The sequence below is a fragment of the Macrobrachium rosenbergii genome, chromosome 2 (assembly GCF_040412425.1).
Source record: "Macrobrachium rosenbergii isolate ZJJX-2024 chromosome 2, ASM4041242v1, whole genome shotgun sequence".
NCBI lineage: Eukaryota > Metazoa > Arthropoda > Malacostraca > Decapoda > Palaemonidae > Macrobrachium > Macrobrachium rosenbergii.
The window spans coordinates 46,872,829-46,889,095 of record NC_089742.1 but is presented as its reverse complement, the minus strand read 5'-3'; the positions used below and the strand labels follow the sequence as shown (position 1 = coordinate 46,889,095).

The 16,267-nt window shown below is 36.5% G+C and overlaps 1 protein-coding gene across 1 annotated transcript in view; it reads left to right on the top strand.

Annotated features, from left to right (window-relative positions):
• Positions 1-16,267, top strand: part of LOC136846327 (uncharacterized) — a 33,239-nt gene that overhangs the window by 6,491 nt on the left and 10,481 nt on the right. The window contains exons 5-14 of the mRNA XM_067117131.1: positions 44-237; positions 357-533; positions 1,416-1,606; positions 2,153-2,271; positions 4,897-4,974; positions 6,672-6,886; positions 7,863-8,004; positions 8,640-8,812; positions 9,473-9,575; positions 10,992-12,435. Of these exons, the coding sequence (XP_066973232.1) occupies positions 44-237; positions 357-533; positions 1,416-1,606; positions 2,153-2,271; positions 4,897-4,974; positions 6,672-6,886; positions 7,863-8,004; positions 8,640-8,812; positions 9,473-9,575; positions 10,992-12,435 (2,836 nt within the window). The remainder of the gene's footprint in view (positions 1-43; positions 238-356; positions 534-1,415; positions 1,607-2,152; positions 2,272-4,896; positions 4,975-6,671; positions 6,887-7,862; positions 8,005-8,639; positions 8,813-9,472; positions 9,576-10,991; positions 12,436-16,267) is intronic.

Sequence of the window (16,267 nt, the reverse complement as noted above, 5' to 3'; positions counted from 1 at the left end):
AATAATGCTGAAAAAACTCATTATCTCTGTTACCTGTTTACAGGTGGTACTAGACCAGAGTGGGATATATGCTGCTACAAGCTGCACAGACAAAAATATGTGTATATATGATTACTACTCTGGAGAATGTATGGCAACGATGTATGGTCATTCCGAACTTGTCACTGGTCTTCGTTTCACTAGTGATGGCAGGCATCTTATCACTGTATCAGGAGATGGATGTATCTTTTTATGGAGGTAATACTGGAGTCTTAAGTTTTTCCTCTCTCAAAACAGTTTGCTGTTATTCTGTGATGTTGTTTTGTTATATATTCAGTGTTTTATTTTGACTGCAAACTGTTTCATCTTCCTTAAAGGATGCCGCACGACATGACACAGACTATGGTTGCAAGGTTAGCACAACAAGCCGAGAGAGCTACTAAAGATAAAAGGAAAACAGGCCGCCAACAGTCTTTGGACAATGACGAAATTCAGCCAAGCCCTGAGGATATGTTTGACCAAAATGCTAATGAAACGGAAGAGCCTGATTACAGGTAAGTTTTAATAAAAACAGTTTATTCATTTCATGGATTAGTGAGTCACTGTATTTTGTTTCTCTTGGGATATTGTCAATTTTTTTTTTAAGAAGGTAGTGCAACAGTACTCTCAGTGATTGTGGACAAAAAACCACATTTTATGTTTAGGTTATAACAACAAATCAGTAGTAAAGTATTTCAAAGAAACATCTGTCTCACATTTCTTGACTTGGGTTTGTGCAAAGGATTTGATTTTAAAGGGGGTTTGAAAATTGGAGCAAGGCAGAGTTCAAGAAGTTGGACAGCTAGGTGGGAAGAGACCAAAAATGAATTTATAAAAAATTAGACAGAAAACAGAGCAGACATTGACCAAAGAGATGCTTCAAAGAACCTTTAATGTTTATTAGTGCGCCATGCGTGACTGTATGTACTTGATCCCCTCCCCTCTTTCTACCCTGGCTGGGATTTTATGGATAATAATGAATTTTTATGTGCAGACTTTTTCCCAAGAAGTGCTGATCACTGCCATAGATGCATCTTAGATGAATTAAAAGTATACCGGTATTCATGCAGTGATAGGTTGAATCCTGGACTGCTTTAATCTGGTAGGGGAATCTTGACTGCTGAAGTATACTTAAATTTCTGGCAATTATTTTTTTATCTCGGTGTTACATTGTTTCTTGCATTTTTGTGCAAACTTTATTGACATGATTGATATAGCAGTTGTTTCTTTATTGATATGATTGATATAGCAGTTGTGTCAAGACTTGACATATCTGAGCATGGTCTGTGCCACAACAGCATTCTTGATGCAGTCCAGTAATTGATACTGAAAGAAAGTAAAGTTATCAATAACTTGAATCATTATCGTCATGGTTTGATGTTCTTCAACAACTTCAGGTTTAGCATGGGACAGTTACCGCTGTGGGCCAAGAAGCAAATGACCGAACCCCAGAGACCTGGCAACGGACCGGGAGATCGTGGCTCAGTGGACATGCCGAAGGGACGGTGGGCTCAGAGGATCCATAATAGTCCAATGACATTCAAGAGTCATTACGACACTGATTCTGTCATTCCATTCCCTGCCAGAGGTATGACAGAGCTATGTGTCCTTCTTATTAAATATAGCGTAGTGATTGTTTTTATGGATGAGACAAGTCTTTATATTTGGACATAGTTTTTAACTTTTGTTATTGCAGTTTAGTCTTGAGTACTATGGTATTGGGGGAAAACTGTTGGTGATATATGAATGCTAGATTAATTGATAACGGAGAATAGAAGACGTTGTTGTTAATGGAAATGTCACTTGTAACTAATTGAAGCTTTGAGTAATATCTGTAGTATTTTAGAAGTTGATGGTGCGCTAATTATATACTTTACTTTCAGCTTGAAAATGATTTTTCAAAATCATGGTGACTGAAAAGTAGGACATATTGTAATCAACAGACTTTTTTAAACATTTATGTCTTTTATGTCAACTTTGTCACTTTCTACCCATTTTTGTGTTGCTATCATGTAACATCTCTTAATTCTAATGGATTCCTGCATGGTGATCCTCAAGTTTTGCTTAGTTTTCATGACAGCATATTTCGTTCATTATGAACATTGCCAAATACTGTCATTGTTTATTGTCACAGAAAAACGCACAGCTGATTCGGAATCGAGCAAAGAAAGTTCGTTGGAGGAAAACATAGGAGTTCACAAGCAGTACCAGCCACCAAATACTATAAGAGAGAGTCTCATTCTCAACAAACAGGTGAGTAGCAATTGTTTTAGATCTGTGAGGAATGTATTATATTTCTTCTGCTTGTAAGGAGTCAATGCCCAACCCAGATTTTGTATAAGTAGTCGATTCTTCAGAAAACTATGCAAAATTGAAAAAAAATTGAGGAATTAGGTACTGAGTTAAACACCTGTTAATAATTTTCCATTAGAGCTTAACCTTTAGAATGTTTTTGTCTTACTGAAATGTGCATGTTTAGGAATGTTGTACCTTGAGTCACTTCAGTGACAGGAGGCACATTTCTTATAATTGCTTTGCATCTAGTTTTAACAGAATGTTTGATTAAAATATGAAAGAAATAAAATACAGAAGAGCAAAGCTAAATCATAAAACAAAGTGATACGGAAGAATAATTAGCCAAGCACAAAAAGATTAGAGCATTAAGTACTTGTTTTTATATTTTGTTAATGAAATGCCTTTAAAAATCATTAGATTAGCTTTTCTACTTTAAATCATATTAAATACATTCTACCAGCCAGCTTGACAAGAAAGCAAAAGAGCTTTATATTCCTGTAGGTAGTTGAAAAGTGGCTCTGCTAGCTGAATGAGTTTTATGAATGCAACTGAATTGTTTCATGCATCTTTTGAAATGAATTTGTGAGGCATGAGGAGTCTTTCCCACATTGGTTTTCTAAAACAGAAGTGGTCGTATGTATTTCACTATAAAAGATTTGTTAGGACATCTTTTTTATTCATCCCTGAATAAGTCAGTTTCATGAATGTCATCTTAGTATTAGTGAAAAATAAAGAACTCTGCTAATATTACTGACTCCTAGAGAATGTCACTGTTTGAGAGACTGTATTCCTGTGGATATAATTGTAAACACAAAATTTTAACCAATAAACAGGGAAAATTTGAGATTAAAGTGATAGAATAATAAATTATTAAAATAATTGATTGAGGTTGAGTAGGTAATACAGTGTTGCCAACTTGGCCTTAATAATTGATCTTGGCTCTGACCAAAACCTGGTCGTATTATAATCTTCATTATGCTGACAGAGATTAAACATTGGAAGTTTTAATGTATTGGAAGTTCAGTAGCAGATAAGTCTCATTTTTAGTCTGATATATAGTAGCAACACTTGTGGTTGAAAGTTTGGTTAGAATGGTGATGGGTAGTGGAGATTGGGTGTTAGCACATGGTTACAGGCATTCCCGCTTAACGGCAGCATTGGTTAACAGTGTTTCACTGTTACAGCGCTTGGCTAGCGAACTCCGTTAACTAGATTTTTGGCGCCGGTAAGCAGGTTTATTGGCATTGATAAGCGGTTTATTGGCATCAATAACCGGTTATCGGCGCTGATATCTGGTTAGCATCACTGTTAAGCAGTTTATTGGCGTTATCGCCAAAATTTGGTTAGCAGTGATTTTCCATTAGCGGCACTCAACTGGGAACGGAACCCCGCCGTTAACTGGGGACTGCCTGTACTTTCTTTCAAATAGACACTTTTTGCCATAAACTTGAGTTATATTTTTCATGAATAAAATTCTTCCCATTTAGGAAAACCTGCTTTCTACTGTGTAAGGATGTACACATTTCAAACGTTTTGGATGGACGAAGCACAGCCTGGAATGACTGTGATTAGTTACGGAGTCATATTTTCATTACTTTTTATCTTTCCTAGCATTTCAGAACATTTTTTTATCGTACTATGGAAAGCTCGTCTATTCTTATGGTTATTTTTAATCCTTCTGAAATATGTTGTGGATATGTCAGTATCATTAGTAGTCAAGTATAGAAAAGTCAAAATCTGTTTCTCAGAGTTATGATGTTTTTAGAAACCACAAAAATATCTTATCATCAGCAAATAAATTACAGAGGATATCAGTAGTAATTTTTAAGATTTAACCATTTGTAAGGGATTTGTACATAATTTTTTTAAAGTGATTGTTTTAAAATTCCATGCATTATAGTAATAACCTAAGTTTGTGTAATACCATGTTTCAGTTTGGTGATTATAAATCTGCTCTCGTATGAATTCCTCTTAATCCATGCAGTTATACCCATATCTGAATATTGCAAGGTATTTTTTATTGAGCAGAAAAAGAAAACACCTGTTGTTTAAATGATTATGTTGATGTTCAATGAAGCAACTGAAATAGCTTCCAACAGTTTATGTGAACATTCTCTCTCTCTCTCTCTCTCTCTCTCTCTCTCTCTCTCTCTCTCTCTCTCTCTCTCTCTCTCTCTCTCTCTCTCTCTCTCTCTCTCAAAAATACAGTGTATGCCTTTCCTAGACTTCCTAGGCTTTGTTATAGCCTTCAGTTATTAATATTAGGGTAATGTTTAGTATTTGTTATATAGAGATTAGTAGAGAATGTGCAATTTACTAAATCATCACAATATATGTTTTCTGACAGATTTCACTGAATTTTTCACTGTAGAATATACATTGTAGAATTAGTCCACACATATACTTTGCTCATGGTTAATGGGTATATATTATTGCCACATTTTGACTTGCGTAAACTCTGCTTATTTTTTTGTAGACGTCTAAACTTCATCCGTATTCTGTAGAGCTGTGTTCTTCCCCTTGTGTGATTGTCAATCTTATTACTGTGCTGTTCTTGATTCCAAACTCCTCCTAACCTTCCAGGACTCTGGTGGTGAGCCTGATTTTCTTGCTTGTCCTGACAGCAATAAGGAAAATAGTACTGGGGAGGAAGGTTTACAGGTATTTTATTTCAGTTGCTGCAAGTTTTTTTTATTTTTTTACATTGCAGTGCAGTTACTTCATGTTCTGCTACTGTTCTAGATGAAGTCAGCCCTCCTCATTTGAAAGTTTGTTGATATTTTATTGCTTTATGAACTGAAGTTTTGATCCTTAAGGGGTTTTTGATTGGAACAAATGAATCTTATGTCTCAAATAGATTGTTTGCCATTTCACGAATATTGCTGTAATTGTTAGCGCTCACAGAGTTTTGTGTAATCCTCAAGTGTAATATCTCTCTCTCTCTCTCTCTCTCTCTCTCTCTCTCTCTCTCTCTCTCTCTCTCTCTCTCTCTCACAATTGCATGTTTTTCCCCTATGGATATTTTGTTTTTCAGAAATTTGCTAAGCATGTTAAGGGACTTTCAGACTTGTGGTATAATGAGCAAAGAGTGCATTATTTGCATCTAGTGTAGCGATGCTTACTTTCTCCTTAATGTAGGTGGTCATAGCTGATATAAAGTCATAAACACTCAATACATATAAAATCAAAATTTTATGTGGACAGGTCAGTGATTGTAAGGGCTTTGTAATCCTTAAGGAGAATTTGAATTTTGTTATACAGAGTTGCTTGCTGGAGCCATCTTTTCAGTGTCCCATGGCCCATTTCTGCTTGGTAGGAGCTAATTGCATAACATAAATTTGACCCATCTGGAGTCTTTAATCATTAAAACTTAGTAAGTACAGGAATCTAGAAAAAGCAGCCTTTCTTCATCAGCATAACCTGCGTTCAGAAACTTCAGAGAACTTTTGCATGATGCAAAATGCTTGAATCATTAGACAGATCTGAAAAGAATCTATAAATACAGTATTAGAACAATTTTAAACAGTTGCAACTTAAAGTATTCAAATGATTTTTGGATAGCAGACAAATGTTTGTGATGAGACAGACAATGCTTCTAGCTTAGCTACCCTTTAGTAATGTCCCCCTTTGATTTCTGTGGTCATTTTTATTTTCTTGCTAAGAGCATGATGATAAGTAAACAACCAAACATTTTCTGCTGTTGGCAACAAGACTTAAAGGAGTATTGTTTCATTATGTTTCTGGAAAATGTTGCCCATAGTTTATGATGTGCATCTGTTCTGGTAAGAAAACTTGTCTGTTGTCAGATAAGAAAAGGTAATGAAAATGATAACACATTACTTGCATTATTAATATGAACAGAAGAGTTTAAGAGGCTTGTAGATGGAGTATCCTAGGCATTTTTTTCTATATTGATCTATATTTTTTGCTAAATTGTATAGGACCATTTCCAAGTGAGGAGGGCTGACTATGGTATTCCTGTACAGTATAGGGCTGATAAAAGGATTTTGTCTTTATTATAAAGCAACAGACCAGAGTAATAGTTGGCTTACCAAGTATTCTAGCTTAAACTTATATGTGGCTAGTCATTATTTTAAAAGTAAGCTTAATTTGTGATAGATTTTCTCTTCCTGTGAATTGCATTGCAACCTCTATTATTTTTTGTATTTGTTGTGCATGTTATTTATTTTTTCTTAGTTCATGTATACAAATGAAACTTGAAAGTTATACTGGGAATAGGCTAGTTATCTGGGGCATGTAAGCTAAAAAGGTACTTACTGGGTTTTGGATTATAAAGCATCTTTTCGTATTTCAGAACAGAACTAAAACTGACTTTCGTGTTATTGTGTAATTCTTAGGTTTCACCATCTAAAATAACAAAAAGAGGAACCGAATCAGAGTCACGGAATAGACACCACACGGATGAGAGCGACGTCAGCAGCTTACGCGTTGATGACGGCACAACTGATCATGACGGAGACATCGAAGATTGTAGCGAGCATGATGATGAGAGCACTGAACCTGATCGTTCTGAACCCTTAATGTACTACCCATTGAATGATGACACAGCAAGGTAAGAAAGGAACTTGGGTGGTTATGTTGTGCTGAAATATAAAATCTGTTCTTATTACTGTATCTGACTTCGTGTATTTTTGAAATTGATCATGGAGTTTCAAGTGAGGTTTTTATGTTTGTTTAAGAAATTCTTAACTCTGCAAGACTTGTATCCCTTATGTTGTATTGCCTTGTGGGTCCACTTTTTAAGGTTTATTTGAAATTTGTGGATAGGTCTTTTAGTGCCAGGTTTAGCTGGGAACCTTGTATTTTTTTTTAAGTTATATGGTTTACAATAGAATTGTGAAACATTTCATTGGTATCCATAGGATTCATAGTTACTGTCTGATGGGTAGGTATGGAAAAAACTCTTTAAGCAGTGGTCAGCTTGTTTAAGTTGTTATTTCCATGACACATGAAAAATGAAGGTAAAATATATAGATCTATTTTATTTTCTGGACCATACAGCAATGCTGTATTTTAACCCCTAGGTCCGAAAAATAGTAGTAATTACTTCTTTACTCGTTATCTTAAAACCAAGAAAGTGCCAAAGGCAGAATACTAGTATGTCTCTACTCTTTTAAAAATTTGTAATTTTTGGACAACAGTATATTTTCTTGCCATGATGTCGCAAACATTGGGGTTTATTATTTGCTGAGTAAAGTTTCTTTAGGCCATTCACCTTATTGATGTGTGTATGATAAAGCAAGGCTGTAACTTCAACTTTTCATGTTCACAGGTGTTTTTATAGAAAAGGGTTAGTTGGCCTTCTTGTGTTACATCAGCATTGGATGGTGATGTTTTTCAGAATTTACCTTGTCATATTTTATGTTATATAGTTAGTTGGACTGAAGATGAACCCAGGATAGGGTTCGAAAGCTTTTTATACATTTTTATAAAGTCTCACATTCTACCATTGATATATTATTGTTGACCTTATAAAAAAAATTATGTTTTTAGCAGTATGATGACCAAATACCTTTCTTTTTTTATAGCGATTTCACAGTCAATGCCATGGATGTGGAAGAGTTGAGGCGGTCTCAGAGACGACACAGAAAAGCGAGACCTGAAAGACCGACAGACATTCCTCTGGTATCTGTGTCAGGATCTCAAGACTCGGATGACGACGACGATGAGGTAAACATAAAGTTGGTTAGTGTTTTAACTGCAGATTTTGCATACTGTGTAGTTATTTATTATCTCTTTTGAATGAAAAGTTTTGCTTTATACAGTAGTTGTGATTTTTAGAGAATATGTTAAATTTTCAGCATTCAACCTTGAATTAGTACAGTTTAAAAACAAACATTTTCAACTTAATCTTGTATTTAGCTCATGACAAGAAATACAGGCAGTCCTGGTTATTGGCAGGGATTCCGTTACGACAGTGTGACGATAAGTGAAAATTGCCAGTAACTGAAAACCGGCGATTTTCAGCGCTTACCAGCAGCAATAAGTGGGTATTGGCACCTGTATTAGGTATGTATTGGCACCAATACCCAGTTATAGGCGCCAGTAAGCAGAAACCGTGATTTTCAGCGCCGAAAATTGCCGATTTTCAGCGCTAGACAAGCCCTATAAAACCAGATCGCTGATAACCGGGGACTACCTAATACTGATTGTTGTGTATCATTTCTCTTTTTCTTTTACTTGTTAATCATAATTACTATACGGGGTGGCAGTTTTTACAAGCATTGTTTCATTTTCTCTTTCACTTGTTAACTGTAAGTAGTTTTCTAGGCAGCATTCGTTATAAGCACCTTCCTGTATTTCAGGTTTCTACTCCAAGTGCTGACACTGCAGAAAGGAATATTATGTCCATGCTGAGTGTCAGCACTGAGAGTATTGACAGAGTTGGCAGAAGAGAGAACTTCCTCAAGACAAATTTTGAGTCTCTAGAAGGAGAAGCGACACGCCCAGAAAAAGATGGCATTAAAAATAAAAATAGGTAATGTGATGAATAATGAACCATGTAGGTACTTTTTTCATACACTAAAGTAGTGATTGTTGTGGCTAGGCCTGCGAGAGTTATTCAGTCTTTAAAAGAGAAATTCTCAAAGACCGTCATGTCTGTAAATGCTTTGGAAAAGTGCTGAGGATGCTGTGAATATCAGTTTATATAAGCATGTTGTGTAACCAGTCAAAATGATCGTTATGCAACTTTAGGGGACACTCGTATAGAAGAAGCAAAAAAGGGCATCATTATTGTCTATGTTAAATTTTTTGTTGTAACAATTTAAGTGTGAATGACAGCATTTGATTAACAAGACTTGGTTTTGAAAAGGAATATGTAATTGGTGGAGTTTGATGAAACAAGTTAATTTTTTTTTAGCTAATAAGTTTAGTTTTTCATACAAACCCATCACACATATAATGAGATGTATTGTACAAATTATTAAATATTTTTATGAATGAAGTAGTTTGGCTAAACTGCTCAGTTCTCACAATGTGAGTAATTAGGTAATAGTCTTCAAACTTTTAAGTGAATTTCTGAAAGTAATGCCAATGTAAAACTTATATTGACATAGCAGAAATATTTAGGGATTTTTGCTATTTTAAAACTGTTTTATTCTTCAGTTACAGTAACTGCATTTAACTTCTCTTTCAGTATATCGTATAAATTCAACGCTAGAAATAAAGATTCTCAAGTCTCCAGTAAAAGAGAAGAGCTTCTGAAAAGAATTGAAGAAACTAGAAAGAAATTACAAAGTGTAAGTAACTTTTTATGTTGTTTTGTATCATCTTGGAAGAATTATCGATAGGAGATTATTAAGTGGTGGGGAGATCATGTGGTGAATGTTAAAGTGGTGAAGAGATGCATTTTTAGGGGCTTGAAAATAGACTGATGCCTCTGAGATTGATATGGTTTGGACTTGCGGTGAGAAAGGATGAAGAACAGTTAGTCAGTAAAGCATTAGATATAGAAATAGTAGGACAAGACTTGAGGAAATAATGAGAAAATGGATAGCCCAAGACCTGGACTTGATAAGAGTCAGGCAGAAAGTCTGCAGTAGTGTGGAAACCTAATTGTAAATGGAAATTCTGATGTAAAATTGTTTATGAAGATGATTATTGTAATTTAATGAGACCACTGAGTCACATTTTCAGGTTCTTAGGGCTTTTCCCAAAGGATTTTTTCCTGAATGTGTAAAAATTTTTTGCAAGTTAGAGGTAATGAAATTGAGCAGGTAAGTGGAAAGGAAAATGTACCTGTTGCTGAAGGAATGTTGCAAATATCCTTTAATATTGTCGGAAGGATGCTGTACAAGGCCCACAGTACATGACTTCCCTCTAGTGAGAAACTTATAAGTAATTATCCTCGCAGGGGGTTAGTGTCATCAGTGTACCTCACACAGTGCACTGTAGGCATTACTTAAGGTCCTTTGCAGCATCCCTTCGGCCCCTAGCTTGCAACCCCTTTCATTCCTTTTACTGTACCTCCGTTCATATTCTCCTTCTTCCCTCTTACTTTCCACCCCATCTTAACAGTTGATTCATAGTGCAGCTGTGAGGTTTTCCTCCTGTTGCACGTTTCAAACCTTTTGGCTCTCAATTTCCGTTTCAGCGCTGAATGACCTCATAGGTCCCAGTGCTTGGCCTTTGGCCTAAATTCGGTATTCTAATCTGTTCTCTAAGAAATTTTATACTTGAGACATGGGCTTTCTTGGAGCCATATTAGCAAGTAATAAAAGAATCCTCTTAAGACCACAAATATTTAGGACTGCATAGGATGTAAACCTGTTCAAGATGTAGGGTGTTGTGGTTAAGACTACGTAACACCAGAATTTATAAAGTGGTAGAAGGTAAAAGTAATACAGGCAGTCTTTGCTGGGAAAATTAAATCTTCTAGTGGAATGAGAGTTGTGCTCATATGAGTGGTATAACTAACCAAATTCAAGTGAACTTGGTGTGAATGTTACAGAGGTAAAATATAAGTCTTTAGAGGGACTGTGTAATGATTTTTAGACAATTTATTTATGATTTATATATTGATAGAGTAAACTTGATGAAAATTATCCTTGTTCTGTAGAAAGACAATTTTAAGTGATTTTCGTAGGTTATTATAAATGTCCTTAAAGAAGTAACATTGAATCTAATAAAATTTTCTCTTTTTCAAATATTTACAGATCGGTTACAAAAGTAATTTAAGAAGTAGCAAGAGTATATCAGACTTAAGCAACATTCCAGAGAAAGATACATCATACATGTCAGGGAATCAAGGTAAAAATCCATTGCATGTTGACAATTCGTTTTATCTTCCTGTCCAAACAGCACCTCACATTAATGCTGTAGTCACCAATACCATTCCTCAGTTAATGGCTGGCTGGGTTCCAGACGTATCTGTTACAGGGTTGGGAGTCATGGCAAATTATGCAGAGGGAGCACAGAGTTGTTATACAGCGGGTGTTGTAACTAGTAACTTGTCTGATTTTGGTGCTAGTTGTATGTCTAGAGTTGACGATAGTTCTAGCCACGAAGTTGTTAGTGATCATGTTGCAAAGATTGGATCCACAGTGTTTGATGGCAGTGCAGTTCCGAGAGACCAGCAGAAGACAGGTAAGCAGTTGCTTGCACAGCTGGAAAGGGACTTGAAGGAATTTGATTTATTGATGGGATGCCCCTCTCCACCAGAAGTTGACACAGACTCCTTAGAGGAAACCTTGCGCAGTCTCGCTTTGCTGAGCTCGCAGGATGCCGTGCTCACAGATCCAAGAATTTCCCGTAACAAGGGTGGAGACGACTCAGATAGTGACACTGTTAAGAGTGAGGCATCAAATTTTAGTTGTGATAGTTTGGAAGATGAGGATGATAAGTCAGCAGATTTAGAACCAGAGGAGACTCCTCGCCACCGCATCTTTGAAGCTCCCAAAACTTTGCCTCTTCCTCGACGCAAAAGACAGAGATGGCAAAGACTCTCTCTTGGTGGCATAACAAAAGATAGACCAAATGATTATGGGTCTGATATTTTTCCCACAAATGAAATCTCCTACAATCATCATTCCCACGTGTTCCGCACGGCATCAGACACTGCATTGGCTAATAGTGATAGTAGTCATTCTGATGTTCAAACACCAACCAACCCACCATATTTTTCTGTGAAATCCCCTGTCAGCAAAACTGCCCCTAAGTCTGTACCTACATCTGATTCAAGACTGAATCAGGTGAAAGATGCACACCATACCCCACAAACTTCCAAAGGTAACACTGTAACCACGCTCACCGTTGAAACTCATTCTTATCATTACGAAAGAGAATCCTCTGTTCCTTACCCAATACCACGATCTCCTGTAATTGATCAGTTGAGAAGAGAAGCTGCTGGTGACGCATCACCGCCTACATCTCGTCGGCACTCCCAAAGGCCAACGGCAACGCTTCCGCCAGCTAGTCTAGTTGAAGCGGATGATTTTCCTGTTGTGCAAGCACAACCCCTTCCCCCAGGACCCCCACCAGCTGTGTATCTGCCGTGTACCCAGCCTACAGTAGGCCAGGGTGTGATCCCAGCCCCTGGCAGGGCACACCGTGTGCTGCTGGCCAAGAAGGTCACCATACAACAAGTGCTTCCCTCGAAACGTAAGAGATGACCTTCTTGTTCGCCTGGCTGCTCCCAAGGCATGAGGAATGATTATTCAGCAGGTTTTCCATGACCTGACCTGTGTTATAGACTTATTATTATTATTTATATGACTGTCATCTCCATTTTTCTTATTTACATTTTTTTTTTTGTAACCTTTTATGTTCTTTTGATTTTCAGGCAGATTTTTCCTTCTTTTGTAGGTTATGTTTTATAAAGCATGTTTTATAACTAAATGTATGTATACCTTACAAATTGTCTTGCTTTCTGTTGCCTCATGACAGCATTTTGAAACCAAAAAAAGCATGGAGGCATGACTGAAATTATTTAAAGAAAATCTAATAAAGACATAGAATTCTTCTCTCTAGATGTTGTTAACTTTTGCCTCTTTTTTTTATGTCATGACTTTTACAAATAATTACCCTCAAACACAAGCGTGTTGCACCTGCTTGTGTTGTTGCATGCACTTAAATGCCTATTGTTAGCACTTGTGTGTTCACATTGCGTATAGATGGATTCAGGTTATGTTTAGAACTTTTCATTCGAAGTTCCCTTTACCATGCCTCTCGTAAAGCCAGTCTTGAAATATGTCGCAGTACTACTGTAGTTCTGTTCAGATATACAGTAACTCCTGAGCTTAACAGACTTCAATGTAGCGGACTTCTGTATTTACCAGCTGTGATATCGTGTGATACATTTTTTAAATAAATCTCTTCAATTGAATGTTAATTGTTAAGTGCCAAGTTAGTTTAACTTAGGAACTACGTGAAATTGGTTTTAGCTATAAGATACATATCTAGAAACTGTTCAAGCACAGTGTATAATATAGGGTCTCTGTCACTGAACAGACTTGGTGACTTATCAGAAAGCCAAACCCTGAGATTGTCTGTTAAGTTGAGGTGCTACCATTGTACCCTTATTGAATTAGATTTCACCCTGGCTGCTCTTACAGAGGCGCATAGATCATTTTGTTTTAGACCTGAACGGCTCGTTGATAGGTTGCAGTAGATAATCTGAATCCACCCTTGCCCATATGTGCTGTTGTTGTAGATGGCGGAAGTGGCGACAGTGGGTTCAGTAGCAGCCCAGGTGGCGGGGGCGGTGGGTTACGCCGCGCCTGCTCCCTCAGCGACCTAAGCAACCCTGGTGCCCCACGACGCCTGCTTCCGACTCCCCCTATGGGTATGCTTTGCACTTGCACTTCATTTTTTGTGGCTATTTTCTAAATTTTAAGTTTTTACGGATTATTTTCTCTTGTCATGTTTAGTTTTTTTTTTTTATTTATTTCTACAGCTTTTGTTAGTATGATGCTTATGTTTTAAAAATTCCCTTTTGCTTTTTATTTAAAAGCTGGAGTCTTTTCAAATCGGATGTAAATACCTGTAATGTTTTAATAATCTAAATTTTTTTTTATAAATGATAGTATTATACCAGTGCATTGTAGATTTCAGAGCTATCAGTACTGCATTATGTCATGAACCTTGCTTTGTAAATACATAATCAGTGTTATGGGTCTTAAGTTGAAGCAAGATTTGTATGTACTATATTTATAACATTACAGTAGTCTGTCACAAGAATTTCTTCAAAACTACTTCCAGTCATTCTGACTTTGCAGTTCTTAGATGTAGGACACTATATTACTGTGCATCTGGAGACATCCTGTTGTTTCCACTAAAAGGATAATTAAATACCATTTCTGTAAAATATAAATCTTAGCCAAATGGGTGTGTTTAGCTGCTTTTCTAAACATACAATACTAATCTTTCATGAATTTTCTCATTTATAACATGACCCCATTATATATACTGTATAGTACAAAGCTTAACTTGATAAACATGAGATATGATTTGATATTTCTGTAAAGTCTTTGGTCCGGGAGAAATTCTTATTTCTATCCATGAGAAAGTTACTTTTCCTGTGTCTGGCTGAAAATTAGATATTGGAGAATCACACTGTTATAATTATATGTTCATCCCAACCTCAGTAATTATATATAGTATGCCTAATATAGTGGTCCACTGTGTTCCCAGGATCACCAGTCTTTTGTCTGTCAGACAAAAGAAGGAAAAGGTGGTCTCATGACACACATACACCTTCTGGAGCCTCAGGTGTGAAATAAGTAACAGGTTCGCCAAACCACCAGCACATAGGGATGAGGTGGGCCTGTCCATATGTAGGCATAGTAGCAAGCCACAGTTTACCAGGCACTTTTGGATTGTTTTCCAACATCGATTTAATTTCCTTCTTGAAATAACTTATTGGAGCCATTTTTCACTTTCAGTGCTTGTGTTAATGTTGAAGAAAGGTTACTTTTACATTTAGTAGGTGTTTAAGCTGCCAGTATTGCCTGTTGCTATATGGCATTACATCCATGGACTGTCTCCTGGTAAGCATTGTTGCTTGCTGAGATTTTACAGCCACACACAACAGTTCAGGCATTGCTCAAGGTGCCACTGCGTAAATTTATTCCTGTCATCTTGTCTTTTTACCATGCACATCTTCAAGCAGGCACTTCACCGTCTCCTCCTTGTCTCCAAACTGCTTGCTCTGCCCACAAAATGTGTCATCCTTTACCTATGGAGGCTCAACTATTACAGGAATAATGCATCCATACTGCCTATTTCCTTGGCTCAAAGGATGACTGAACTTATATATTTTATTCATCATGCCTGAGGCAAATTTCTTGTTAATTACATTATTGTGACAATTGATGGAACAAAAATTTCCAGTACATATCCTACTCCAATCAGTTTCCATAGATAATTTGACTGTGCTTGCTCTTACATGTAGTTAGGATGGGCCATGCCTACTGCAGGAGAAGTTGTAAACTCATCAGTCTCATCGTCACTGTTCATTAATGACGTAAAGACATACCTTTGGAAATTCTGATGACTGTTTCATGGTGAAAATAAGCATTTTGCTTTGCACTTAACTGATACAAGCACCTTGCTTTACATTCCTTAGGTTTCAGACTAAACTTTTTACAAACCTATAAACACTAGAAACTTGGTTTTAGACTCCTTACATTCCCCAAGAATCTGCTGGTCCCTACAGGCTTACAAGATACTGGGATCTTCAGCATTTTAGTTTTGAACCTAAATAAGGATTCATGCACATTTAGGATTAATGACATAGTTGTAAAAAAAACTTATGCTTCATAAACAGAACAAAGTTTATCATGCAAGCCAATATTCATATGAGTGCCCGCTTCCCATCCCTAAAAATCTTGCTGCTTCGCATACTGCATCCATGAACAGTGAATTAATTCATTAATGAATACTTGAGGGTCCATAGACCACACGTTTGGCAAAGCTACCATCTTTTGCGTCTGAAAGACTAATGACTGGTGTTCCTGGGAACATTAAGACTACAAAATTAGGCATACATTTATGCTTAATGGATTTTTATGAAAAGGTATTCTAATTATAAAAACTGTGTGTTTTGCTTATGAATGGAGCTCAGAGCTTTTTTTAGGTTGAATGTACAAAATATGATGTTGCTTGGATTGCCTCAGTTTGCAATAGCTTTATTTTTGGCAGTGTCTACAACCTTGTGGGTGTTTTATGCCATACAGCTTACTTGTGTGGAGTTCAGATCTTTGCAAGTGCGTTTATGTGTAAGGCCAGATGTTTTTCTTTTGATTTTTAGGTAATTGTGGCAATCATTTCATGCAATTTTATTTGTGTGGCAATCATTTCATGCAATTTTATTTGAAATAAAATTGTGTGTGTTGTTAAAGGGAATAAGTCATGGTTTTCAAATAAGCTGCTGTTTCATGATAGTGGAGAATTATGTCCTGATATTTTCTAGTTTTCTTGACAGTTTTAAAAT